Raw genomic sequence first — 26,409 nt, forward strand, 5'->3', positions numbered from 1 at the left:
TACACCAAACTCCCTCTTGCTCCACTGGTGCGCGTCTCTGCAACCGCATCCATGCACCTTCTTCTCTGTTGTGCATTCACGCACATATACGTGCACACCTCTCTCTCTATATATTGTCACCCTCTGTTTTGTCTTTGTCCTTTTCTGTGTGTCTCCGTCTATCGGCCTGTCGGTCGGTCGGCCGGTCGGTGTGTGTGCGTGTGCCCTGCGCCGCCACCCTCCTTTTTCGTTGTGTGCTGTGCTTTCCTTTGATCTCCTTCTATCGTCCGTGTTCTGCGCGGGTTTCTTCGCAACTGTGCGCGGGGGTGGGTGCAGCGGTAAGGCGGAGGGTGACGGCCGGCAGGTTTGAGAGAGAAAAGGCTATCCTGAATAGATGAGGTGGCGCGGAGGTCCACCGGCGCCCTTCTCTCTGCCCTCTTCCTTTTTTCTCCTCAGGTTACAACGGCCGTGCCGCCTGCTCCTACCGCGGTCAACGTCTGCGGATGTGGATTTGCCTTTTCACGCAAACAGGCCGAGGGGGAAGACACCCTTCCATACGCGCGCACCTGTCAGGCGCGTGCGCAGGCCAGCGGTCCTTCTGCCTTTTACGACCACAGCAGACATGCAGGGCGCAGCTGTCTTTACCGCAAGAATATGCAGACACTGGCAAAGTAGAGCGGAGAGCAGGTGCACTTCGTTCTCCTCCTCGGCTCGCTAGTGATAGTGCGGAAGGCGAGATGTGTTGCTATAAACCGAGAGGGTTTTGCGGGTTCGATGCCCATGCGCTCCCGATGCCGCCTTCGATTGATTGTTATTTGAACCTGCCCACTCGCGGCCATGCAGCGCGCGCTCAGACTCTACTCGGCCTCCCTCCCCCTCCCCCCGCACCGTCACAGGCCCCCATCGCGTGGTGCGAAGCAGCGAGGGGGGGGCACGTGCTCCAGCAGCGCGCCGACTCGGTCACCTGAGCACGACCCCTGCGTCACCTTCTACACACCACACGCCTCGCACGTCTCCTCACAGCCGCTCCCCCCACCCCGCCACCCCATTGTGGCGATCGCCACGTGGTGCATCCTCGTCGGGGTGGCCCAGGCGCCCCACCACCAGTGGGCCGTGTGGGGGGCCCGGTGAGATGCGTTCCCGTCACGCCGGCACTCTGCCCGCCACATGGATGGCACAAGCGTGCCCACCGTGACAGGCCGCTCCGACGCGGCGCCATCCAGGACCTCACCGCCGACATCGGCAGCGGTGAGTCGCTCTCACCGCACCCTACGCTGTAGGCGCCTCACCCTGCCACCACCAGAAGCGGCGGCTCGGCATTGGCAGGGGCAAAAAGGGCCGCGGGGGCTGCCTGGCCTGCTCTCGCACAGCGTGGGGAGTGGGCCCTGGATGCCACGCACCGAGGTGCGCCCCTTCCCCCTCACACTGCATCGTCATCGGGTTGCCGACGACGATGCAGGAAGGGCTGAAGAGCGCGATAATGGCGGCGTGCCGTTCTTGCATGCTGGTTCTCTGCCATGTCGAACGTAGTCAGTGCAGCGTTAGCGCGTGCCTCCCTTACATCTCTTGCTCCTCTCGCTTCTCCTCTACCCAACAAATGTGGGGGCGTGTGCTCGGCTGATCTGTTATGCCCTTGCTAGCTGCCATGCTGCAGTGTGCTTCACCGTTGATGGTTCTGGTAATCGCTCAGCTCTGCGTCCCTTTTCTTGCTGTACGTTGACCACCGCTCTCCGCGCGGAGAAGTCGCAGCCGACTTCATAGCGCCGCACTCATTCGGACGTTTTGTATTCCTTCTCTGTGTTGCTCTCCATTTTGTTCCTGAGGGTGTGGCACCAGGTGTTATGATGGCCCGTAGCAGCAGCAGCAGTATTAGCCGCTGTCGCTGGTGCTACAGCCGGGCGGCACACAGGGCACTTCTGTGCAGCCTTCTCGTTGTGCTATTGATTGGGGGCCCGTCCGCGGTCTTCGGAGTCGAGGCCGACGATGATACGATCCGTCTCTTGCTAGCCGCAGGGGATAAGGCACTGGGCCAGGGGCGCGCACACTATGGAGAGGCGCTCTCAAAGTATACCGCCGTCCTCACTCGATGGCCGAAGAATGAACGCGCGCTGTACAGTCGCGCAGAGCTATACTCGATGATGAGGGAGCGCGCGGCAGCGCTGGACGACCTGAATGCGCTTCTGACGATCAACAAGGATCATCCGCAGGGGCTGGCGCTGCGTATGTCGCTGAACACGCAGTTGGGAAATCTCGTGGACGCGCATCGTGATGGCAAGCACCTGGTTCGCGTCTATAAAGCGCTCAACAAGCCCGATAAGTCACAACAGACATCAGAAAAGGTGCGCCATCTCGAGCACTACACGGCACGCTGGACAGCTTTGTCGGACTTGTGGTCGCAGCCGGTGGGGGCGTACACCGACGCCGCCAACGACGCCGTACTCATGCGCAAGTACAGGGAATGCGTCGACGTGCTCGCGAGAATCATTCGCGAGTTTTCGGTGGACAGCGTAGAACTTCGTCTGCGCCGTGCTGCCTGTGCTCTGGCAGCTGACGATAACATCGCCGCCACGCAGGAGCTCAAGTACGTCACGCAGCGCAGCCCACAGAACCTCAACGCTATCGCCCTCAACGCGCAAGCGCTGCGCAGACTCGGCGCGCTGGACCAGTCCATGTCGGAACTGCGCCGCTGCCTTAACCTCGACCCCGAGTACGCTCCATGTGCAAATCTGCACAAGCTGATCCGTCAGCAGCAGCGCATGATAAAGAGCATAGAGAAGAGGTTACAGGACAAGAAATTTGAGGCGGTAGTGCGGTTGATTGCCGAGGCCCGCGCCGCGGAGCCGCACGCGCCGTACGAAGAGCAGCTGGCGGCGTGGCACTGTGAGGCGCTGGTGAGTTTGCGCAACACAGACGAGGGCATTCGTGTGTGCCAGATGCTCGTGGACCGCTACGACGGCGCAAACAGCCCTACCGTCTTTGATGCACACATCCGCCTGGCAGAGCTGCACCTGCTCGACGACAACATAGCCGCAGCAGAGGCAGCGCTGCAGAAGGCGCGCGAGATGCGACAGCACGACGGAAAGGTGGAGGAGATGCGAATGAAGATCGAAAAGCTGAAGCGCACCGGCGCCCGGAAGGACTACTACAAGATTTTGGGTCTCAAGAAGACAGCGTCAGCGCAGGACATTCGACGTGCGTACCGCAAGCTCGCCAAGTCAAGTCATCCAGATCAGCTGCGCTCGAAGGACATGACGGACAGGGAGCGCGAGAAGCAGGAGAAGATGTTCCGTGACGTGAACGAAGCTAAAGAGGTTCTGCTGGACGAGGAAAAGCGTGCCCGGTACGACAATGGCGAGGATGTGAGCCAGCCAGCTGGGCAGCGGGGCGAGCCTTTTTTTGGTAGCCACTTTGCCGGCGGCTTCCCTGGCGGCTTCCCCGGAGGCTTCCCTGGAGGCTTCCCTGGAGGTTTCCCCGGTGGCTTCCCCGGCGGCTTCCCTGGCGGCTTCCATCAGCAGCGCGACGGCGGCGGTCATCAGCAGTTCTTTTTTTTCAATCGTGAGAATTAGCCATTGCCGGCGTTTGCACATGTACATGCTTGGCGAGGCGCTCATGTCGCTTCGCCCCCCCCTTCGCACACACATCTTGATACGCTACTGCGTTATTTTGCTCTTCACGTGTAATCGAACTACGCGTCGTCTTGGTCTGCGTATGTGCGTGCGTACCTCATTTTCTGATTTCCATGCTACACGGTCTTACACGCAAAGGCGAACGCAAGATCACGCCGGGCGCCACTACGTCGCGTCATTCTCAGTTGTTCCTTGTCTTCACCACCAACGCTTGGTGGGCTCTCGCAGGCGTTCGAGGTGTGCTGATGAGTGCGACGCGGGATGTGTCACGATTCCCTCTGCTGCGGTGGGTGCGTGCCTAAGCGTGTCTGTTGTTCTCGGCTCCTTGGGCTGCCGCCGTTCTTTCTTTCTGCCTCGACGTCCGCTGCCTCGTCCACTGTGGCCATGTCAATACATGCGTCAGCTTGATAAAGCGGGGAGGAGGTGTGTGTGTGTGGGGGGGCTCAGGTTCCGGGGCAAGGAGAATAGGGCAAGGCATGAGGGAGCCGAGCGTGTGATCACAGTCGACTAAAGTCACACATGCGAAGGCGGCCAGGCGGGAAAAGGTTAGATTTGCGTTCATAGTGAGCGCATACGTATGCGCTGGCGTGCACTCGACTTACTCGAAGGCGCTGGCGGTAGCCTCCATGACTACCACCACCACCGTTACCACCCGTATATTTTCTACCACCGTTTGGAGGCTGTTTTCGACCTGTATGTGTACAGCGAGAACAGATGTCCACCAACAACCACAGGAGTAACCGAACTGAAGAACATGATCCGACGCGTCACTGCGGGTTGCAGGATGTGATAACAGCATACACCCCCTTCTCTCTTGCGTAGCCATGGGCATTCTTTGGAGAGAGAGTCATGCATGTCCTTACTGGACACCTTCACTGCAGGGAAGGCTGGCGCATGCACACCCACGCCTACCCATAGAAACGTATATACGCAAACGTATGCGTGAAGGGGTGATGAGGAGGGAAGGGGGGGGCGAGGATAGGCGCTCGGTGAGGAACGTGCGCGCGTACCCGGCTTTTTGATCTTTTGCGCGCCATCTTTATGGGTGCCTCGACACTTATTTCGCGCCCGTCGCTTGAGCGGATTCCCACACGTGGCTGCACGCACACAGGCGCACGGGAAGCCCTCTTCTACTTTACTGTGTCTTTATCTCTGCGCATCCGTCAATCACATTCTTTTCTCCTCCTCCTCCCATCTACGTGTCTCAGGAATTCACCACTGCGGTACATCACACACACACACACACACACTCCGCGTGTACCCCTTTTTTTTTGTTGGATTGCAACAGCGGTCCGCGCTTCCACCTCTCCGTCGCTCCTCCTCTTAACAGATCTTCGTATCGTCGTCATTGTCGTGCGCTTGCCTTACACTCCCCTTTTCTCTGTGTGTGTCTCTGTCCTGCACTCGCGCGCCTTGTCGTTGGGGTAACGCCACAACAGACAGCCGTCTCTCTCTCTGTCCCCTTTTCTCTTGTTTTGGGATGAGTAGAGGGGTTTCTGGCTTTTAACGTTCGTGTTTCGTTCTGTTGTGGGCGTGCCTTCAAGGCCTGCGGCTCCTCCCCACCTACCCAACAACCCCCACCGTCGCCTGCACACTCCCCAGCCACGCGCTTACGCACACACATCCGTCGACGTGCTTGCCTCTTGCCCGGTGTGCTTCCCTTTGGATGGGCATCCCGCAACGGCGCACGCCTTTGTTTTTGTCTGTTTCTTCCTGTTCTGTGCGCTAAAGCTCCCGTCTGATGTTGGATTCCGTCGGGCCGCACGGCCACCGCGCTTGTCCTTGTTTTCGTTATTGTTGTTCTCCTCTTCACATAACCCAACCTAACCCTCCCCATCCCCGCGACGAGTAACGCCCGAACGCCTACACCAACGTCCTCGCAGACACACACTCGCATAAGAATTTACAGCCTCGAAGTATACTGACCCTGTCTGGTGCGATACGTGCGCGCGCTCACACACACACACGCACGCACGCGCATGCAGACGTGAATATACATATAGACACCACACACGGAATAAAAAGGAATTAACAACGAACCAGTATTGCCACTGCCATCTATCCACTCTCGAACCCATGTCCGACCTCAAGAAGGATGTACTGTCTATCGACGGCATCTACTACGACACTGAGAAGTTGGCGCTGATGCACCCTGGCGGTGCGATGATGGTGCGCCTCTGCAACGGCCGGGAGTGCACGGCGATCTTCCTTTCCTACCACCGCCGCCGCTTCCCCCACGCGCTCTACGAACAGTACCAGGTGCCAAAGGACCAAGTGCACCCCGGCAGTCTGATCGAGCAACGCCAGCAGCCGAGCTACGACAGTTACCTGGAGCTGTGCAAGAGGATTCAACCGATTATTGCACCAACCAAGGGTTTTGCTCCGTGGTACTACTACCTAAAGGCGGCGTTCTGGCTAACGGTGATGCTCGGGCTCGATCTCTACTCCCTGTTCTACCGCCGCGCGTACTTCTTGACCGTTATCCAGTCGCTTTCCATGGCCATGGTCGGCCTGAACGTTCAACACGACGCCAACCACGGCGCACTGAGCCGCGACTGGCGCGTCAACCGCATTCTGGGTCTCTCGCAGGATATGCTGGGTGGTAGCAGTATCAGCTGGATTGTGAACCACGACTACGTTCATCACATCTACACTAATGAGCCGGGGCGTGATGCCGACCTCGAAATACCGCTGCTTCGCCTGCACAGCGGCATCCCGGTCAGGCTGGCTTACTGCTTGCAGCAGTTCTACATCTTCTTTCTCGAGGCCGCCTTTGGTCCGGCGCACGTGCTCTTCAACATCATCTTCCTCGCCAAGGGCCCGAGTGAGAAGCAGCGTCTCATCAAGACGCAGTGGGTCGTGAGCCTGTGCATGCTCTCCATCGTCCCGTACCGTCTCCTGTGCAACTTCCTGCACGCGACAAGCTTCTGCGACGGCGTGATGAGCTGCGTGCTGCAGTACGCGCTTGGCGGCTTCTATCTCGCCTACTTTTTCCTCTTGTCGCATAACTTCGACGGCGCCAAGAAGGTCGGCACAAGCGACGGACAGGACTTCGTCGCTTGCCAGGGGGAGACGAGCTGCAACTTTGGTGGCTGGTGGTGGGGCCAGATAAACGGCGGCCTCAACTTCCAGATTGAGCACCACCTATTCCCACGGGTGCACCATGGTTACTACGCCTACCTGGCGCCGATTGTGCGCAAGTTCTGCGAGGAGCGTGGCTTCACCTACACCCACTACCATACGATTCAGGAGAACATGATGAGCACATTCCGCCACATGGAGCAGTACGGACGTGGTCGGGAGAAGCGGAAGAGCGCTTAGGCGGAACTCAAACGGCACACGGCGATTTTACGTAAGAAGGTGTTACTGAAGCCGTCGACGAGGAAGGAAGGAAGGATTTTTCACAATAGTGGCTGCTTGGCGTCGGCTCTGGTGGCTCTCACGTGCGCAGGCTGCTCCTGCAGCACCCCGCCCCGCTCCTTTACGAGCCACAACGCCGCTATCAAACGCCGACTCTTCGCCCTGTCTGCTCTCCTTAGATCACGGCACACTTTTTTTTGTATCTTGTTTTCGCTTTTCCAGTGAGCTCTTCATATTCCTTCCTAAAATTCGTGCACACAGATATGTACGTATACCGATATATATATATATATAGGAATGCCTATGTGCATGCATATGTAGGTATGCGTATAACTAGCGCTACAATCTCATGTGCGTTAACTTGAATAAGAGAGCTGCAGGCGTCGTGTTGTGCAAGTGCGCCTGGTTGTGTCTCGCGAGAGACGTGCGGTGGACCACCGAAGTACGGAGGCGAAGGGCTTCTTTAGCGTTCGCAAACGCACGTAAAGAAAAAAATAATATATAGAACGAAATAGAAAAGCTGCAGCAGCTTAGCGAGGAAAGCGGGCGGTGATGCGTGCTTGTGAGGGGGACGCGCATCACCGCAGTTGTTGCACACGCAACGTATCACCGCTGTATCCATGGATGCAAGCCGTGGCTCCCCTCAAAAGCCCTCCTGTCTTTTGTCGCCTCCGTCTGTTGCTCAAGATTCCCTCTGACACGGCGAAGACGGCGCGCCATGCCTCTCGTTTTCCTGTGCCCCCTTCGTCGCACCTCATGCATCCCTCGCAGATGTTGGGGGAGGGGGTCAGCTGAACAACAGGGAGGCTAGGGCGGAGGGTGCAGATCAGGCGGACCTGCGACCTCTGCTTCTCCCTTGTTTAATGCAGCTGTACGCGTCATGTGGGGCGTTTTTGGTATACTTGTTGCCTCTCCCCCTCTCCAGTTGTCTCTCTGCGTTTCTTCTCGCTACCCTTGTGCGCAGGAACATCGCTGCGCTCGCCTGCGCGAGCACCCTCGCCTGGTGTGTTCCGTGCGGCTGCCAACCACGTCCCTGCACTTCTTTCGTCCTTTTCCTCTTTCTGCCGTTGGGTGCGCTGCAGCACACCCGCTCTGGCTGTCCTCTGCCTCTCTCGTTCTCCCGCGCGTGCGTGTGCAGGGTCGAAGCCCACCAGCCGGCGCCGACTGATCCGTTTCCTTCTCCACTTACGCTCTCCGAAAGGAACAGTAACCTCAGCGCGGAGCCTCGACAACTCTTCCTTTTCTCTTACACTACTGTTTGGAAGTTGGCGCTTGGCAGAATCACCATTACCAATGCCCGTCCCGAGCTTGCAGAAGTCCGCGAAGGCCTCGTCGCATGCACTTGCCCTGGAGGATGGCAGCGACGTTGGCGTGAGGGCAAGCTCGACCGCGTCGCCGCTGCCGCCACGCAGCTCCAAGGCACCAGTGCCTGTTGCTTCTCAGTACGCAGCCAATGACATGGAGGCAGTGGAGTTGGACCCTGCTGCTCTGTGGGCAGCGCTCGACCTTCCAGCACCGGAATCGATGCCGTCACAGCACACGTCGCGCCGTGTCGTTTTACTCGGACGCCCGCTCAGCGGCAAGCGCACCCTCTGCCGACGACTGTGCTTTGCAGCGGAGGCGCAGTATGCCGGCAGCGATGAAGCCGCTGACGGCGGCCACGAGCGCGACGCCGTCGCGGCGGACAACGACCGGCGGCCACTCTATCACCCAAGCACCGACGACGACGAGGATGCAGCCCTCTTCCCCAACCAGCACGTCGGCGGATGTGACATGCCCGGAGCCTACTCGAGTGGTGGTGCATTCCAGCGGTGCACGGCGGTTGGACCGCAAGACCGTGCGAACCCACTGTCCCACGGATCGGGTGTGTGCTATGACTACGTGGTTCAGCGAGTGCCGACGCGAGCCGCGCACGGTGGTGGTGCCTCTGGCGGCGACTCTGCGTCTTCAACTCAGCGCTCATCTGCGGGGTTCCTGATGACTCCTCTTGGTGGGACGGTGCGCCGCATGACGGAGTTTTTTTGCTGTGACAACGCCGGCGCCTTGTCAATGGCTCTGCCGACGCTCGATTACGTCGAGTCGGCGCTCGTGCTTATGGTGGTCGATGCCAGTGATGTGTCGACGATTCGCCAACAGCTCGATTACTGCTACTCGACGCTAGAGAACTATGTAGCCAACCTACTTCGTACGCACGCACCGAACCACGACGAGGTGCGCCGCATGCAGCTCGCCGCGGCGCAGCAGGAGTACTGGTTGGCCGAGGAGCAGAAGCTGCGCACCGTGCGCACGAACTTGGCGAGTAGCAGCAGCGGCAGCGGCACTGCAGGCGCTACTACCGCCGTTTCTTCTTCTTCCTTCACTAAGGAATGCATACCTGACGTTCTCTTCAAGGACCCGGCAGCGAACATGGACAAGGTGAACAGCACTACGTTTCGTGTGCCCGCCTCTGCCGGTACGGTGTGCACGATGCGCAGCATCATTGTGTGCACCAAGATCGAGAATCTCGACCGTGCGTCGCGAGCGCTGGGGCTGACGGAAAGCGGCACCGCCGAAAATGAGGCGCTGCTCGATCGCCTCGACATCCCGGTCGGGCTGCGCCTCGCCATGCGGAACTCGCGGCAGTCGCTGCTGGGCTTGGTGTCGCAGCTGGTGCGTCAGTACGCCATCTATCACCGAGCCGCTCTGGCGTCGGTGTGTTCGCGCGTGTCCATGACGACTGCAGGCGCCGAGGGCGAATACGCCAACTCGGCACTGGTGAATCCCTTCTATAAGGGCCTATGGGCGTACATCGCGTACGTGTTGTACAGCGGCAAGGACCCGAACGCGTCGCTGTCGAGCGACGTCCTACGCGTCTGCTCTGCACGAATGCACCCACATGCGCTGCTGCCGTGCGGCCTCGATTCCGTGGACCTGCTGAGCCACTTTGTCACCTCGAGCAACGCAGAGCTGCCCGAAGGGCCGTCCCTGACGTCGCCGGAGGACACTGCCGACTCGGTCATCCGCACAACATCCGAGAACGTCATCACACCCGACGGCGTCTTCTCACTTCACCAGAGGTACATTCAGCAGGCGCAGGCGGACCTGACGAGCTCGGCGCCGCTGTGGGGCAGCCCCGAGGAGGTCACGCAGGGCGGTGAGGGCATGGTGTGGGACTCCATGTAGAGGGAGGCGCCGAGCGAAGAAAAAAAAACGGGCAGGAGGTGCTTGTGCCCGTTGTTGTGCTTGCCACGGAGATAGGGGCAAGGACAACGTTGCCGCTTGCAGCTGATGCCATTCCGAGGCTCCTGGCTGTCCTTGTGTTTTTTCGCCCCGCCCTCCGCCGCAGAGCCATGCCAACCTCAACACAGGCGCCGACTTGCCGCCACCATGGCGGTAGGCGGCTGCGTGTGGATACCTTTCTCTCGCTATGCCGGACTCATCCATCTTATACCACAGCACGCAGCAGGGCAGCGCGCCTGTTCAGAGGTGTCTACAACGCTACGCCTCTACCGCATGCGTGTAATCAGAACTGCGCCGGCCTACGGCTTGTGCTGGCCATCAGCTTCCCCGCGCGTCATGTCCTTCACGGACGACGAGGCTCATGGTGCCCCCACCACCTTTTTGCTGCAGGTCACGTTCACATCTGCACCGTTAGTGGCACCTCATGTGTATCAGCGCACCCCACCTCACCCCTGCTCTCTGCACACATGCCCCCTCATCTCCCATATCTCCACCCATCGTTCACCTAGACCGGTTGCCCACATTGAACAACCTCACATCGGCGAGCTTGCGGTGTTCCGTGTAGATGCGCGGCCACAAGAGGCCACAGATGGCGACACACCGCTCACTCTGTCCTCCACTCGACTGAGCTTGTATATATGCGACGCTGCGGTTTGTCGCACCCCTGCGAAGCACCTCTTTTCCACCAGAGCCAGCCTCCCACGTGTGGAGCCGCTTCACACCGGCGCTTCTGCTCATCTTTCCGCACAAGGCACAAGGCGCTCCCGAAAAGTGCTCGTGCTCGGTGGCACGCTGCTATGCTGTAACCGTTGAAGGACGGCGCCGCCGACCTGTTCAACGGACCGACGGCTCTAGAAGCTGAGAGGCGCAGCCGACGCTGTAGCAGCAGCAGGGCCGCCTCCATGACTGACCTCTCAGTAGGATTCAATGCCACTGCACTCGTACAACGTGCGCATGTTCGCTGCTTTTCCGTGGACGAGGCTCATTGCGCTCTTCGCCGAGTCCAAGAGACTGGGCGCTAAGTGCACGGCCGCTCTCGGTGCTGGCTGTATTTCGAACAGTGACCTCAGCAAAACCCGGTGGTGCTGTCGTGCTACGCAGCGGCCTTCTAGACCTGCAGCCTTGCGGCTGTCAAGACCACCTGCTTCCTCTTCTGAGACATGCTTTAGTACATTCCGATACCCGGTGTGGTGAACAGCTTCTACACAACCGAGGCGGGCTGGTGCCCGAAGGGGGCCCGCACTTCACATGCGTCCTCTACAGCGCCATTGCGTCTATCATCGGCATCCTTGCTGGTGTTGCGGGCGTAGCAGCCTTCTTGTGCATCTTCTCCAAGCACAGCCACCGATTCAGTGTCATTGTCGCCACCGTCGTACCGGTCGTTGCCTGCATCTTCGACCTTGTCATTGCCGATCGCTAGAACCTCGCCATCGTCACCCGTGACCACGCCATGCACACCACGCGCGACGACATCGTGTACGAGGCGTTCTCCTGCCTTGCCTGCGTGGCGATAGTGCTGCCGTTGTTGCACGTCTGGCTGCGCGGCTCAGGGAGCATGGTCTGCGGCATCTTCACCGGCAGCGGGAACCTTGGTGCGAGCATGGCGTGCACGACGGGCTCGATCCTGTTGGAGAAGGTGTAGCCGATCGTGCCGAAAGGCGTGGGCACGTGCTACGTGGGCCCCTTGGAAATGCTGCCTGTTGTCGGTCATCTTCCTTCTGCCGCCGCTGACGAAGCCACTGAGCTTCCTGTTGATCCCGTCTGCGCGCATATGCGACCACATCGCTGTGGGGGGCCACGCTGTAAAGAAAGAGTCCCGTCGCCGTCAGGAGGAGGCGGGATGGTTCAACGACCGGCGACACGGCCGAGGAGCCGTTCAACGACACGAAGCGCGAGCGCCGTGCGCAGAGCTTGCTGGCGCATGCACTGGCAGCGTGGCCCTGTCGTTGATATTCCAACATCTTCCGCCCATCTCTCTGCGGTCATCACACGCGGCTGTTTCTGTTGGCCGCTTCGGCTTTCACTCCTTCTCCGTTTCACTGGAATCGCACACAGCGACAGGCTTTAGCTGTGCGGACGGGCGTCGCCGCTCCCCGCTGCTCCAGGTTTTCTGAGTGGCTCGTCCTCCGAAGCGGACGACGTGCTGCGAGACGAGCGCTGGTCCGCGCGAGGAGGAAATAGAGAGCTCAACTGCACCCACCAATGGCGATCGCGACCTCGTTTCCCCTCCCCTCCTACGACTTTGCCTCGCTCCCCCTCTTGCGCTCTTCCACAGCAACGCCGCGCCTTCGGAGTGGCTCTCCGCAACTGCGTGCCCTCGGCACCTCTCCGGTGCCGCCTGCCGGTACCCCAGGCAAGCGTGCGAGCAGTTTGGCGGTGACGCGCTGCCTGCCCATCTGCCATCCTCCCCTCCCTTCTCGCCTCTTTCCCCACTCTCCTCTCTGTCTCTGTCAGGCAGCCCCATCTACTGTGTACTCTTTCTTCCGGAACTGCTCCGCGCGCCCCCATCGGCAGTGCCACACCTCATTACACGCAAGCACCCACACCAGTTGCCATTCTGTCGTTCCGGTTCTGCAATAGCCCCCACGCGCTCTTCGTTCCCTTTCCGTATTCCCCATCTCCCTTCCTCCACACACTTTCTCCTCCATCACCACAACTGGAAGATGCCGGCAGTGCACGTGAAGAGCGACAAGGTGAAGTACACGCCTGAGGTGATCGAGTCGCTGTATGACTATGCCACGACGCGCGTGAGACGCAACACAGACGGCACGGTGTCGGTGGAGCCGACGAAGTGCGGACTTCTGTTCCGCACGGCGCGCCAGGTGCCGCGGGTGGGCGTGATGCTGGTCGGCTGGTGCGGCAACAACGGCACGACGGTGACGGCGGGTATCCTTGCGAACAAGCTGGGCCTGAAGTGGCGCACGCGGCGCGGCATGCAGTCAGCCAACTACTTTGGCTCCATCACTCAGTCCAGCACCATCAACCTGGGCATGACGCGTGACATGGACGAGGTTTTCGTGCCACTCAAGGACTTGGTGCCGATGGTGTCGCCCGACAACCTGGTTATCGGTGGGTGGGACTGCAACAACATGAACCTCGGTGACGCGATGCGGCGCGCCGCCGTTCTGGACGTGCAGGTGCAGGACGCGCTCTACGATCATATGAGAAAGCTGTGCCCGCTGCCGGCCATCTTCGATATTGACTTCGTCGCGGCGAACCAGAAGGATCGCGCGAACAATGTGCTCGACACGTGCGACCGCTGGGAGGCAGTGGAACAGGTGCGCAAGGACATCCGCGACTTCAAGTCGGCCAACAAGCTGGACAAGGTGATTGTGCTGTGGACTGCCAATACGGAGCGTTTCAGCGAGCACCGCGACGGTGTCCACGACACGGCCGAGAACCTGCTGGCGGCGTTGAAGCGCAACGAGTCGGAGTTGGCGCCGTCCACGTTGTACGCGATGGCGGCCGTTCTTGAAAAGTGCAGCTTCATCAACGGCGCGCCGCAGAACACGCTGTGCTCTGGGCTGGTGGAGATGGCGCGCGAGGCGAAGGTCTTCGTCGGCGGTGACGACTTCAAGAGCGGCCAGACCAAGATGAAGAGCGCCCTGGTGGAGTTCTTTGTCGGCGCCGGCATCAAGCCTGAGTGCATCGTCAGCTACAACCACCTCGGCAACAACGATGGCTACAACCTGTCCAGCCACAAGCAGTTCTGCTCGAAAGAGATTACCAAGAGCAACGTGGTGGACGACATGATCAAGTCCAACCAGGTGCTCTTCCCCGAAGGCACAAGAAAGCCGGACCACTGCATCGTCATCAAGTACATTCCCTACGTCGGGGACAGCAAGCGCGCGCTAGACGAGTACACCTTCTCCATCTTTATGGGCGGCCAGCAGACAGTAGTGCTGCACAACACCTGCGAGGACTCGCTGCTTGCAGCGCCGCTCATCATTGACCTTATCGTGCTCACCGAGCTCATGGAGCGCGTCACGATCAGCGCCAGCGACGACCTGCAGGCGCCGTCACCAGCGTCCTTCGAGCACATGGAGACGGTGCTGTCCATTCTGTCCTACCTGCTCAAGGCACCCGCCGTGCCGGAGGGCACGCCGGTTGTTAACGCGCTCAATCGCCAGAGGTCGGCCATCGAGAACGTGCTGCGTGCCATGATTGGGCTTCCGCCCGACAGCAACATGCTGCTCGAGTGCCGCGTCCCCTTCATACGCGAGGAGCACGTCAACGGCAAGTGACCCCGTTACCCCTAAAGGCCCTCTCGTCGGCCATATATATATATATATCCCCTACTCTCTTGACAACCCCTTGTCTGTGCGACGCGGAACAAATCTTGTGCGACCTACCACCGCCTGCCCCCTCCCACACCTACACATACATATACATACACATACGTTCACGGGTTCTGCAGCTGTGCCGCTGCGATTTCGCGTTGCTGTGACTCTGTATGTGTATAGGTATGTGTGCGACGCAGCGTGGGAGGGTGGACGGGGTCACAGCTGGCGCAGCGACTCTCCGTCCCCCCGACCCGATTCCGTCCTTTTTCACACCGAAGACAGCGACGGCCACGGGTGGTGAATGCGATCCGAGACGCAGCCCCATGCGTGCGTTCGATGTGGCAGCTGTGCGCGCTGCCTGTCGATCGGCGTAGAGTTCCGTATGGTAACATCGACTCTGGTTCGCCCAGTTTCCTGTTATCCCTCTACATGCTTTCCTATTTTCCTCGCCTCTCGCTGTAAGTATGCGCCTGCATGCGGCTGAAAAATGTGCGCGCGCTTGGCTGCTACGCCGGTGAGGGCCTCTGCGTTCGTATTATATCTCCGAATAGCGAGCTGAAATGCGCTCGAGTGTTGAACTCGCTGACGATGAAGTGTGTGCTCATGTTCTCTGCCCCACAAATCATTCTGCATGTGAGGATCGTGCTTGGCGCGAGCTGCTTGACCGGCGCGCACCCGTGGCGCGTCGCGGTACAACAAAGCACTTTCCGTTTGTACACGGTGTATCTATCCACGACCACGCAAGGCACTATTTGCCGCTCACGTGATCACCAAACCAGGGCCCTGCCAACCGATTGTGCGACACCGCGCACGAACGCCTCCGACGCGCTGGGCTCGCCATGGATGTTGCCCCCTTCTTTTTCACAGTGTGCCCCCCCACCGTAAAGGTGGATGACAAGCGCGTTCTTCTCTCCTTCTCCTCTCCGCTTTCCAGCAACGATGAACGCGTGGACTGCGCACAATCTCCTTGGGCGATCGGGCCTCGTTTCCTGTTGCTGCGCTGCATGGGCTGCCTTGTGACTGCGCGAATCGACCACACCCACCCACACACACACACGCACAGAGACGACGGCTCCCCTGAAGCGTCTACACGGCCGTTGCGTTGCGTGCCGCGATCGAGGGCAAAAGGCAACAACGAAAAGAACCTCGCGTTGCTTCGAAGCGTTTTTTTTTGTCGTCCCGGCGGCGGCCCGCACCTCTGCCGCCTCCACAGCCGCCTCTCTCTTTCCCATCTTGCAGCGTCACCGTAAGCAGCGACAGTAGCCAGCGGTAAACCGCCCACTTCAAGAGATTGGCTCTGTCGTCCACCTTGCGGGGTATAAGCGGGCTCCTGCGCAACGTCAAGGGGGATTTCATGAATGAGGAGAACTACATCCACCCCGGTACTGTCGCTCTTTTCGTAAAGGCGCCTTGCGTGTGGAATATTTCGGTGTTGGGCATCAGCTGCGAGGCCTACGGCTCCATGTGTATCGTCGCCTAGAGTCGGTGCTGCTTCCTCGATAGGCGTTTTGACAGAGAGCACATCGACGTCTCTCGCTACGCCATGCTCGCGGACCGCTTCGGCATCGCGTGAAGGCTCGAGAAAAACTGCTGCGACCCTGGGGGGACTCGTGGAAGCCCGCCCGAGTGCTTTCTGTCCGACTCACTGCAGCGAGCTCATGATGGTGAGCCGATAAAGGCAGGAATTTCGTGGCACGGCTTGAAGGACGGGTGCTTGAATCGCGCCTGCTCCCCCCTCCTCCCCCCCCACCCCCACACACACACCCCGGCCCGCAGACAGGGAAGGTGAAGTGCTTCATTGGCTGTGACGCCGGCTGGTTTCTATTCCCGCAGCCGAAAGTCGGCAATGAAGGCGAGTGGAGCACGGTGCAGTTGACAGCAGACCGTACCGGTGACGGTGAGGATGAGGAGATCGTCGTCATTTCCGCCTTACGCTACAATACGGTTCTCGTTTATCTCCGGAGCGCAACCGCCGTGCATCAGCGCGTTCACGGACACGAACAGCCGCTGCCGTTCCTGTAGGCTATTGGGTGTACCCAGCTCGCTGGGCGGCCAGCCGTTGTGCTGAGGCATTGTAGTGATGCACATCGCTTGATGATACTGACCTACTCGGCGTCTGCTCGCTACGACGCCGACGTTATTGCGCGCGACTGTGGTTTTGCCGACGCCGTGACGGCCGAGCCAACAAACTCTATCGGACGGCAGCACTCACCAGTGTGTCATGAACTTCGCTTGTGAGAGAGTCCTGATAGCGCTTTACAAGGTGACGGGCCGCACCCGTGCGAGTCGCGCGCAAGCGACACCGCGGCGTGCTCGTCAACATGACGCAGTGGTGTCTCCGTTTCACTGCGCCACACCCCCGCACCTTCGGCTCCTTCTGCGTTGCGTTCCATTTTCGTCGTGTCGGGTGCCGCAAACCGAACGTTATGCCGTCGCCGGTGGTGCGCATGTGTCGCCCTTCCCCTTCTACACAAGCGCCCTTTGCATCCTGTGTTGTGGGTGTGCTCTTGGCCGCAGGAGGGGTTCCTCCACCCTGTCGTCCCCAGCCCATCGACGTGCGTGCTCAGACCACCAGCACCACTACTGTTACTCGCCCCAGTCATCGCTCCGTTTTTGATTTGCCTTCACATTCTCTCATGCCGCCCCTCCCCCTCCCCGACCTCCTTGCCCGCTGCCTATGGGACCACTACTCGCGCCACCTCCCCCCTCTGACCACGCCCACCAACGCCGGCGAGCGCACACGCGTGCAGAGCCATCGTGTAGAGCACAAAAGAAAAAGAAGTATAAGAAGCAAAAAGCCAAAACGTTTTGCTTTTCGCGCCGCCGTACCGCACCTCTCCGCCGCCTGCCGCTTCGTTGCCCGCTCCCTTCAGGATCTGCCCCGGCGTGTGCGCTGCCGTTTCGTTCGCTGAGCACGCCGCATGCCGTCATGAACACGGACGACCGCTACAAGCTCCTCCGCAGCGTCGGAGAGGAGTGCATTCAAGAAAGCGAGCTGCGCAACCTTATCGAAAAGAAGCCGCTCATTCGCTGCTACGATGGCTTCGAGCCCTCCGGCCGCATGCACATTGCCCAGGGCATCTTCAAGGCGGTCAATGTCAACAAGTGCACCGCCGCCGGGTGCGAGTTTGTCTTCTGGGTGGCGGACTGGTTTGCGCTCATGAACGACAAGGTCGGCGGCGAACTGGAGAAGATCCGCATTGTTGGCCGGTACCTCATTGAGGTGTGGAAGGCGGCGGGCATGGACACGGACAAGGTTTTGTTTTTGTGGAGCAGCGAGGAGATCATGAGCCATGCCGACACGTACTGGCGCATGGTGCTCGATATTGGCCGCCAGAATACGATCGCCCGCATCAAGAAGTGCTGCACAATCATGGGCAAGACGGAAGGCACGCTGACGGCGGCACAGGTGCTGTACCCGCTGATGCAGTGCTGCGACATCTTCTTTCTCAAGGCTGACATCTGCCAACTGGGCCTGGACCAGCGCAAGGTGAACATGCTCGCACGCGAGTACTGCGACCTGATTGGCCGCAAGTTGAAGCCGGTCATTCTGTCACACCACATGCTGGCCGGTCTGAGGCGGGGGCAGGCGAAGATGAGCAAGAGTGACCCGGACAGTGCCATCTTCATGGAAGACACCGAGGAGGATGTGGCACGTAAGATCCGTCAGGCCTACTGTCCGCGTGTCAAGCAGTCCGCCAGCGCCATCACAGATGACGGGGCGCCGGTCGCCACGGACGACCGCAACCCGGTGCTGGACTACTTCCAGTGTGTCGTCTACGCCCGACCCGGCGCTGTGGCGGCTATTGACGGCACCACGTACGCGACCTACGAGGACCTCGAGCAGGCTTTTGTGAGCGACGAGGTCAGCGAGGATGCCCTCAAGTCGTGCCTGATTGATGAGGTGAACGCCCTGCTGGCGCCGGTGCGCCAGCACTTTGCGTCAAACGAGGAGGCTCACGAGCTGCTGGAGGCGGTTAAATCGTACCGCAAAGGTGGCGCGACGCTTCCACTGGCCGAGACAGCGCTCCCTGCCGCCCCCGAAAAGCCGCACGCGTGCATGTGGATGCCGGCGCTGCTGAAGGTGCCGCTGGATGTCGCGGAGGGGATGATCAAAGCCACTGAGGACTTCATCGCCGCCCATCCGGGGGGCACGGTGACAGTGGTGTTGCCTGACTGGTCGGCGGTGGCCAGTGACGAAATCACCGGGGTGGAGAAAGACATCTCGGCCGCCCTGCAGGTAAACTGTGCGCTTCTAAAGGCGTATGGACTGCCGAACTCGGTGAAGATTGTGACGGAGAACGAGGTCATTCTCGGCAACCGCAACGACTTCTGGGTGAGTGTAATCGGCATTGCTCGCAAGAACCTGCTGAGCCACATCGAGGAGCTGTACGGGGGAGAGTTACGCAACGCCGGCCAGGTCATTGCTGCCCTCATGCGCGTTGCCACGGCTCTGATGCTCTCCGTCTCGCACGTCATCTCAACCTCGCTGGATGGGCACATCAACGCCTTCGCCCGCGAGTACACGAAGGAGCGCATCGAGTGCGTGCAGACGCTGGAGGGACGCATCCCGGCGCTGCACCGCCCTGGCGCCGCCCCGGCGGTGCTCGGTGCCGACGACGTCCTATACCTGGACGACAATGACATGGACATCCGCCGTAAAATCAAGAAAGCGTACTCGGCGCCGAACGAGGAGGCCAACCCGGTCATATCGGTCGCCCAGCACCTTCTCGCACAGCATGGAGCCCTCAACATCGAGCGCGGGGAGGCCAACGGCGGCAACGTAAGCTACAACACGCCAGAGGCTCTCGTGGCAGACTGCGGCAGCGGCGCTCTTCACCCTGCCGACCTCAAGGCGGCGGTGCTACAGCTGCTGCTGGATCGGTCGGCGCAGGCGCGCGCGTTGCTCAACGGCGAGCTCAAGAAGAATATGACCGCTCTTCGTAACGCGGAGAAGAAGATGGCAAAGAAGAGGTAAGAGGGGCTTTTGGAGTCAGGGGAAGGGGTGCGTGTGGTATAGGTGAAGAGGCGGCCCCCTCCTCTGTGCCGAACTTCTCTCTCCACCCGCCTCGTTTCGTTTCGTTACACGCGTGTAACGGTGTGTATAACGGGTTTGCATGTGAGTCAAGTACTAAGCCGCCCCGAGCCAACCTCAAGTAGGAGGGGAAAAAGGGGGCCATGCGCAATGTCTGTCTCGCCTGCACACGCGTCTTTGTGCCTTCACCAGGCACTGACGCGTGGCGCGGCAAGGCCGCACCGGTCTAAAACAGGAACGAAAAGCTAGCAGATACGGGCGCACTACGCTCAGCCGATGATCGGCTGATACCTCAAGGCACGAGAGAAGAGGAAGCAATCAGACGCATGCGCGCGCCATGACGGCTGTATATTGCTGGGCTACCTCATCGACTCACTCAACAACCCGCTCCACTCCGCAGATGTTGCGGTATCCTTGTTTTTTTTTTTCACAGGGCACCAGGTGGGCGCAGCACACAACGCGGCACTTCGAACGAAAGCGTCGCGCCTGTTTGTTTCTGTGCCGTGGTTGTGTGTTGCCCTTGCTTCCACGCTCTCCTCTTCCCTCTTCCCGCGTCTCTCTGCGCTCACCCAACGCCTCGGCCGCTTTCTTTTCGTGGCTGTTGCCTGCCAACGCAACGACACAGGAGCAGGAGAGGCGATCGCCGATTTCCTTCTTGTGTAATCCCCTCCTCCTCCCCCCCTCCCCCCACGCCTTCGACACTCTGCATACGGAAGTGGTGAGGCAGGCGCGCACACACATATATATGTGTGCGTGATGCGTAGCAACGATGCATGCCCGCCGCCCAGCTGGCACTAAAACCGTAGGCGATGTGCTGTGCCACTCTGCAAGCGATAAGCTCAGTGGCGCGAAGAAGCCGCGCTACGGCTCTGTGCGACTCTTCTCGCATGACGCGTCTGCCTTTCGTCAGCAGCAGCCGGTGCAGCCCTCCACTCCGCGGGAGGGCAAACCACGTCGCGCAGCCGTCATACAACGACGCAACCAGCGCAGCCGCTCCGCAGGCAGCGGCGCCTCGCGCCGCCCTGTCGATGAGGCTCTGTTTTGCGCCCTTCGAATGGAGAGCCAAGCCGATGTACTGAGGCAGTTGCGGGCACACGGGCTAGCGATGCTCGTAAAGGACTTTCGAACACTATGCAGCAGCCTCAGCCTGCACAACATACGGGTGGAGGAGTTCACATTCCTCTGCGCTGCTGTGCTGCAATGCGATCTGCGGCCTCGCGACTGCGAAGTCGTCTTTGCATTTCTGCGGGCAGAACGCGCATCGGGCGGTGGAATCAGCGTCGCGCACCTTCTGGAGCGGTTGCGGACGCTGTTTGAGCCTCTCGAAGTGGTGTGCGCGTTGCAGCTCAAGTGCCTCCTCGAAACACGACGACTTGATTACTGCAACGTGTCACTCAATGAACTGCAGAAGGCTGAGGCCGGGCTGCGTTCCCTTCTTGTCGATGACCCGCTCGATATCGAAGTGGGCGCGCAGTGGGAGCATCTCGAGGCCGAGCTGCAACGGCTGCATGTGCGCTTTTCCGTCCCCGTACCGACGTTTCGTTTGCTGGTGCGTCGCTCAGCGCGCGCTGTGCGGTCGGCAGTGCGCTCGCTGGGTTGGGATGGTAAGATACAGCGGCATCTCTGGCAAGAGGAAGACGAGGAACCCAGAGATGACGGTGTGCAGGAGCCACTCCACGCCTTCGATGTTGGTAGCCTCAGCAAATGTACAGTAGATGAAATTTGCAACGAGGGTGGTGTGCAGGACAAGAGCGCCGCGGTTCTCTCCGCAGTGGAGAAGCTGTACCATCATCGCCTGGCTTTGGGAGCGCAGTCCCTGGTCGCCGCTGAGCGGCTGGGTCTTGCGCTCGGGGCAAACGTGCGAGCCGCCAGCCGTGTCTCGTCCTTTAGCTCGCCGAACTCCGCAGCCGACCCGACACACCCCCGCTTCAAAGCCGACCTCTACGCCGTTTCGGCAGACGCGCCATCTTGCAAAGGGGCCAGAAGGGAGGCTTACGCTACAAACTAGTGGTGAGGCGAGGTGACCAGCTGCAAATGGGAGACAGGGGTGCCACAGGGGCGATTGAAATGGTGCAGCATTCGTGGTCTCTTGTGGCCAACGCTCTATTCACTTCCCAATTCCCATTTTGTGCTGGTCTCTCTTCTCGTGTGCCCCCCCCCCATAAGAAAAATGTCTTTACGGCCAGGCTTTTGTGCACTGACGTGCGGCGTTACGCGGGTGGTCCTCCAGTTTTGTCTCACATTGTGTGCGTAGCTCACCGGATGTGTCTTTCGTCGTTTTCCTCCAAGCTGCGCGTCCCTTGCGCCGCTTCGCGCTTTCCTCTGGCCATCGGAACACACGCGATGCGACCGGTAGAAAAAAAAAACAAAGGAGGAGGAGGGGGGCTGGGGGCGATTTGGTGCCTTACACGCAGCCCCGTCTCCGCTGAGATTACGCGCGCTCTTTGCGCCTTTTCTCTCCGCCTTTGGATTTCGGCTCTCCTTACTTGTACCATACCCATCTCATACACAAAACAAAAAAGAAGAAGAGTGTGGCAGCAACGGAAACGGAGGCGAACCTCCAGGCAGTCTTCCCTGAGGGAAGGTTTGCACTGGCGATTCTCGCCGTGCTCCTGCAGACTCCCTCGGAGCTTGGGTATGTCGGAGCTGATGACGTATGAAGTGTGTGCCCCCTCTCTCCACCAACCACACACAGGGGTGCGCACCTGCTCTCTCAGTCGCTGCCCACTCCTCTGCCTTTCCGTTCCTCCAATCTCAGTCAATTTCCACTCCTCGCCTCGTGTACGTGTGTGCGTGTGTGTGTGTGTTAGCGTGGCGCCGTCGCACGAGACATGCGCTTTTTGGTCGTGCGTGTATTTTTGGCAGCCTTCTGCACGGTTGCAGCGGTGCTGCCCGCCACAGCGCTGCGGGTGAAACCCACCATCACGGCTCTCACCTTCGACGTGGGCAAGGAAGAGGTGTGCCTGTATTCGATGGGGAAGGACTTCTACGAAGGCGTGACCATGCACTACCACGTCATGGAGGGAGAGAACGACTTTGACGTGTTCATTCGCGATGTGGACGGACACGTGATCTACGCCTCCTACGCGGGTGAGCATGGCGCCGAGGACCGCGTGTATTTTACGACGCACGCGAACAAGGAGCATGCATACTGTATCGACAATCGCGACTACTCGGGCGAGCTGAAGGTGATCAAGATGGAAGTTGGTCTGACCTCTCTCAAGCGCTGGAAGAACCGCATAGACCCGCTGCGGAAGCTCATGACGCGCACGGATGGCTTCGTGATGGGCATGCACGATGATCAGATCCTGCTTCGGATGAAGGAGCAGGGCATCCGAGAGTGGGTAGAAAAGATCTTCACCATGCTGACGGTGCGCTTAGTGGCCGAGGCTTTCGTCATGGCAGTCATCGCGCTGCTGAACGTTTTCAGCATCACGTACCTTTTTCGCCGAGCCTCCCTGCAGCGCCCGTTTACGGGAAGCACGGCGAGGAGGTGATGCGGGCTGCGAGAGGTCCGCTATGCAGCGCAGTTCTCTGACGCTTTCTTATCCCATGAAGTTTACCCGCGTTCGGCAAGCGACCTTGCGTGAGGAGGAGTTGCTATGGCGTAGGCAAACATGCCGCGTAGCAGAAGATTTGCGAACACCACACACACGCTGGCGGATATGTGGACAGCTGCGTGTGTTCCTATGTTCCTCGTATGTGCATGGGCACGCTTGTGATAGTCGAGTTCTTTTGCTCCTCTTTCTCTTGCTTTCCATTTTACTCATCGTCGATGTTCAGACCCGGCTTGTTTTGAAGAGACGTGGAAGCAGCAGATAACAGCGTAGTCCACCATCGCGACACAGCACCGAGCTGCCGTCGCCCGGCTCCCTGGTCTCGGTTCGCTAGCGCGCCTCGCGCTAGACCCCCCCCCCTTTTGTGGAGTGTGTGCCAGTGGAGGGAAGTTGCAAGTGTGCCGCGCTATCACACGGCATTCCGGCACACCCCTACCCCTTGCCATACCTTCTTGATCGGGTGTCTTCTTCACGGCGCTCACGACCGCTGCCTCTTCCATTCCCTGCTTGGCTGCAACGCCGACTCCTACTTGTGCCCCTATCACCGCCGCATCTCCAGCCACGTCTCCCTCCCTCTCTCTCGCCCACCAAGATCGTCACCGCATCCACCACCCCCCACCTCCACTTCCTTCTTACCTTTTCCACCTTTCATACGGAAGGACTTTCACAGTAGGCTGCCGCTTGATCGCCGTGACCGCTCCTTCAACCCATAACTCAGCACGTAATACCATTGCTCGTAGGCATCAGGCTAACATGTTCCGCCGCGTCACCCTTCCGATAGGCACCAGTGCTTCCCTGAGCGCCCTACGCATGGCCGCTCGCGCTGGCACCCACAAGCCCACGACGCACGACTGGTCAAAGATCTTGCCGCAGCACATGACCGCTGAGGCACGCACTGCCCTGCATGCGCAGAGCCACCGCACCGTTTCCGCCGTAGTTCCTGGCAAGATGTTTATGCGCCACTGGATCGTGGCGGAGCAGTCCACCGTGTCTGTCGTGAATCGTGTCATCTCGGGCATGATCGCGGTCTTTACCATGATTTGGGCGGCTGGGTACGCCACGCTGGGCTACAACGGACACAACTCCGCACACGTAGCTGGGTGGATTTTTATCGCCTACTGGCTGGTAATGCACACGCACATGATGTGGCTGGCCCCCACGATGCTGGGCCTCGCCCTCCTGCAGCTTGCGCTGAACTGATTTGACGTAGGAAGATGATGATGCGGTAGGGTGTTGATGTGGAAAAACGTGCCCGTGTATGTCTGTATGTTTCATTGGAGGGGGGATATGGGGCACAGTGAGTTGGTTCGGTGAGCCCATCCCTCCACCTCTGTTGTGCCATGCTGTGTGTAGGCTGGTAAAGCAGATGCTGGCACGGCGTTGCAACGCATTGCTGTAGTGATAGTGTATGGAGATGGTGGCAGCGGCGCGCTAACAGCGGGAAGAGAATGCGAGGATGGGGGATGGGGGATGGGTTGAAGTAGCCACAGGAGTGCTCGCCTTGACTAACTCAGCTCCCTCATTCTTCCTCGCTCCTCGTCTCTCTCTCGTGTGCTCTCTGCACACATAACCACAAAACGTGTGCGCGCGCTCGACTTGCGTTGTAGAGAAGCGTGTGCGTGTGTGTGTTTTTGTCGATAGGGGGGGGGGGGCTGCTGCCGACAGCTGGTGCACTCTCTCTCCGTGTGTGTGTGTTTTTTTTTCCTTTTTCGTATGCGGTGAGCTCCTCGCCCGTGATGCGTACCCGCGTCCTTTTTCCCCTTAGCGACTTAGGCCGCCGCTGCGTTTGACCTTTGCACGCGCTCCTCTTGCGTTCTGTTTTGTTTGTTTCGTGGGTTCGCTGGCCGCCCTCTCATACCCCCCGCCACCTTTTCTTGTGGTTCTTCTCCGCATCTCTCTCCCCTCTTCCCCTTCGGCGCGTCGAGCGTCTAGGCAACCGAAGACGCATCGACACGGGCCCATGCCAGTGCACCTGTCGCGCATTCATTTTTGTTTTCGAGCAGAGGTGCACCGCTCCGATGACGATGCAGTGTGAGGGGGAAGGGGCGCACCTCGGTGCGTGGCATCCAGGGCCCACTCCCCACGCTGTGCGAGAGCAGGCCAGGCAGCCCCCGCGGCCCTTTTTGCCCCTGCCAATGCCGAGCCGCCGCTTCTGGTGGTGGCAGGGTGAGGCGCCTACAGCGTAGGGTGCGGTGAGAGCGACTCACCGCTGCCGATGTCGGCGGTGAGGTCCTGGATGGCGCCGCGTCGGAGCGGCCTGTCACGGTGGGCACGCTTGTGCCATCCATGTGGCGGGCAGAGTGCCGGCGTGACGGGAACGCATCTCACCGGGCCCCCCACACGGCCCACTGGTGGTGGGGCGCCTGGGCCACCCCGACGAGGATGCACCACGTGGCGATCGCCACAATGGGGTGGCGGGGTGGGGAGAGCGGCTGTGAGGAGACGTGCGAGGCGTGTGGTGCGTAGAAGGTGACGCAGGGGCCGTGCTCAGGTGACCGAGTCGGCGCGCTGCTGGAGCACGTGCCCCCCCCCTCGCTGCTTCGCACCACGCGATGGGGGCCTGTGACGGTGCGGGGGGAGGGGGAGGGAGGCCGAGCAGAGTCTGAGCGCGCGCTGCATGACCGAGAGCGGACACATGCGGAGACGGAACAAGGCGGCGATCCTCTTCGAGCGTGATTCTGGGCCTGAACTTCGCTCTTCGCAGCGGCATGGCGACGGGCCGACCAGCACCGTCTGGCGCCGTTCGGCCCGGTTCCTTGATGAATGCTTAAAAGAAGTCCGCGTGCTGCACGAGAGGCGCTTCACCCTGCACGCCGGCAAGGCGCTGGCTGTCGCTCCGGACTTCAGCACTTTGGTGTGGCAAACGAAAAGAAGTCCGGCGACGGCGACCCAGTGCGCATGCAAGAGGGCATACGCAGAGGTGTACGCTCTCCCCGCATTTTTCAAGGGCGAGGCTGAAGCGGCGACGGTCTGGCTTTGCTTCAATGATCACGATATGATGAATCTGTGTCTCGGGCAGTGGACCCTGAGAGGGAACTCTCCCGCGCCCTTTTTCCTGCCCACGTCCTGCTCCTCCTCCGCAAATCCACCAAGTGCGTGCGCACAAGTCTCTGTACAAGAATTCGGATTCGCACAAGCCTATCCTTTTCACATACCGCTGATCACATCCCATAACGATCCCTCTCTCACGCTAGAGGAGCTGTGCCAAACAGGAAAATTCGGTATGTTGTCGTGGTGTTGATGGCTCAGAGGAGCCCCCGCCTCCGCTGCGTTGCGGTGGACTGGTCCCCCAAAACCAGCTTCGCATAGGCTCCTCGTATAATGCCAAGCCTCGCTCGGCGTCGCGCCTG

The 26,409-nt window shown here is 59.9% G+C and overlaps 8 protein-coding genes and 1 pseudogene across 9 annotated transcripts; all 9 read left to right on the forward strand.

Moving 5' to 3' along the window:
- Positions 1-1,820: 1,820 nt before the first annotated feature.
- LINJ_14_1410 (conserved hypothetical protein) lies at positions 1,821-3,545 on the forward strand (the record flags this gene model as incomplete). Its single annotated transcript, XM_001464283.1, has 1 exon — positions 1,821-3,545. The coding sequence occupies one exon, from the start codon at positions 1,821-1,823 to the stop codon at positions 3,543-3,545; it is 1,725 nt and encodes a 574-aa protein (XP_001464320.1).
- Positions 3,546-5,681: 2,136 nt separating this feature from the next.
- Positions 5,682-6,926, forward strand: LINJ_14_1420 (delta-4 fatty acid desaturase,putative;with=GeneDB:LmjF14.1340; the record flags this gene model as incomplete). Its single annotated transcript, XM_001464284.1, has 1 exon — positions 5,682-6,926. One exon carries the CDS (start codon positions 5,682-5,684, stop codon positions 6,924-6,926), a length of 1,245 nt encoding a protein of 414 aa, XP_001464321.1.
- A 1,332-nt stretch (positions 6,927-8,258) lies between these two features.
- On the forward strand, positions 8,259-10,127 carry LINJ_14_1430 (conserved hypothetical protein; the record flags this gene model as incomplete). Its single annotated transcript, XM_001464285.1, has 1 exon — positions 8,259-10,127. One exon carries the CDS (start codon positions 8,259-8,261, stop codon positions 10,125-10,127), a length of 1,869 nt encoding a protein of 622 aa, XP_001464322.1.
- Positions 10,128-11,280: 1,153 nt separating this feature from the next.
- On the forward strand, positions 11,281-12,120 carry LINJ_14_1440 (annotated as a pseudogene). Its single transcript has one exon. A coding segment is annotated over exon 1 (840 nt).
- A 1,054-nt stretch (positions 12,121-13,174) lies between these two features.
- INO1 (myo-inositol-1-phosphate synthase) lies at positions 13,175-14,428 on the forward strand (the record flags this gene model as incomplete). The annotated part of the gene is made up of 1 exon (XM_001464286.1): positions 13,175-14,428. The coding sequence occupies one exon, from the start codon at positions 13,175-13,177 to the stop codon at positions 14,426-14,428; it is 1,254 nt and encodes a 417-aa protein (XP_001464323.1).
- Positions 14,429-17,396: 2,968 nt separating this feature from the next.
- Positions 17,397-19,445, forward strand: LINJ_14_1460 (putative tyrosyl-tRNA synthetase; the record flags this gene model as incomplete). The annotated part of the gene is made up of 1 exon (XM_001464287.1): positions 17,397-19,445. One exon carries the CDS (start codon positions 17,397-17,399, stop codon positions 19,443-19,445), a length of 2,049 nt encoding a protein of 682 aa, XP_001464324.1.
- A 1,111-nt stretch (positions 19,446-20,556) lies between these two features.
- Positions 20,557-21,510, forward strand: LINJ_14_1470 (hypothetical protein, unknown function; the record flags this gene model as incomplete). The annotated part of the gene is made up of 1 exon (XM_001464288.1): positions 20,557-21,510. The coding sequence occupies one exon, from the start codon at positions 20,557-20,559 to the stop codon at positions 21,508-21,510; it is 954 nt and encodes a 317-aa protein (XP_001464325.1).
- Positions 21,511-22,333: 823 nt separating this feature from the next.
- On the forward strand, positions 22,334-22,999 carry LINJ_14_1480 (conserved hypothetical protein; the record flags this gene model as incomplete). The annotated part of the gene is made up of 1 exon (XM_001464289.1): positions 22,334-22,999. One exon carries the CDS (start codon positions 22,334-22,336, stop codon positions 22,997-22,999), a length of 666 nt encoding a protein of 221 aa, XP_001464326.1.
- An 813-nt stretch (positions 23,000-23,812) lies between these two features.
- LINJ_14_1490 (conserved hypothetical protein) lies at positions 23,813-24,259 on the forward strand (the record flags this gene model as incomplete). The annotated part of the gene is made up of 1 exon (XM_001464290.1): positions 23,813-24,259. One exon carries the CDS (start codon positions 23,813-23,815, stop codon positions 24,257-24,259), a length of 447 nt encoding a protein of 148 aa, XP_001464327.1.
- Positions 24,260-26,409: the final 2,150 nt, after the last annotated feature.

Source organism: Leishmania infantum, chromosome 14, assembly GCF_000002875.2.
Source record: "Leishmania infantum JPCM5 genome chromosome 14".
NCBI classification, from domain to species: domain Eukaryota; phylum Euglenozoa; class Kinetoplastea; order Trypanosomatida; family Trypanosomatidae; genus Leishmania; species Leishmania infantum.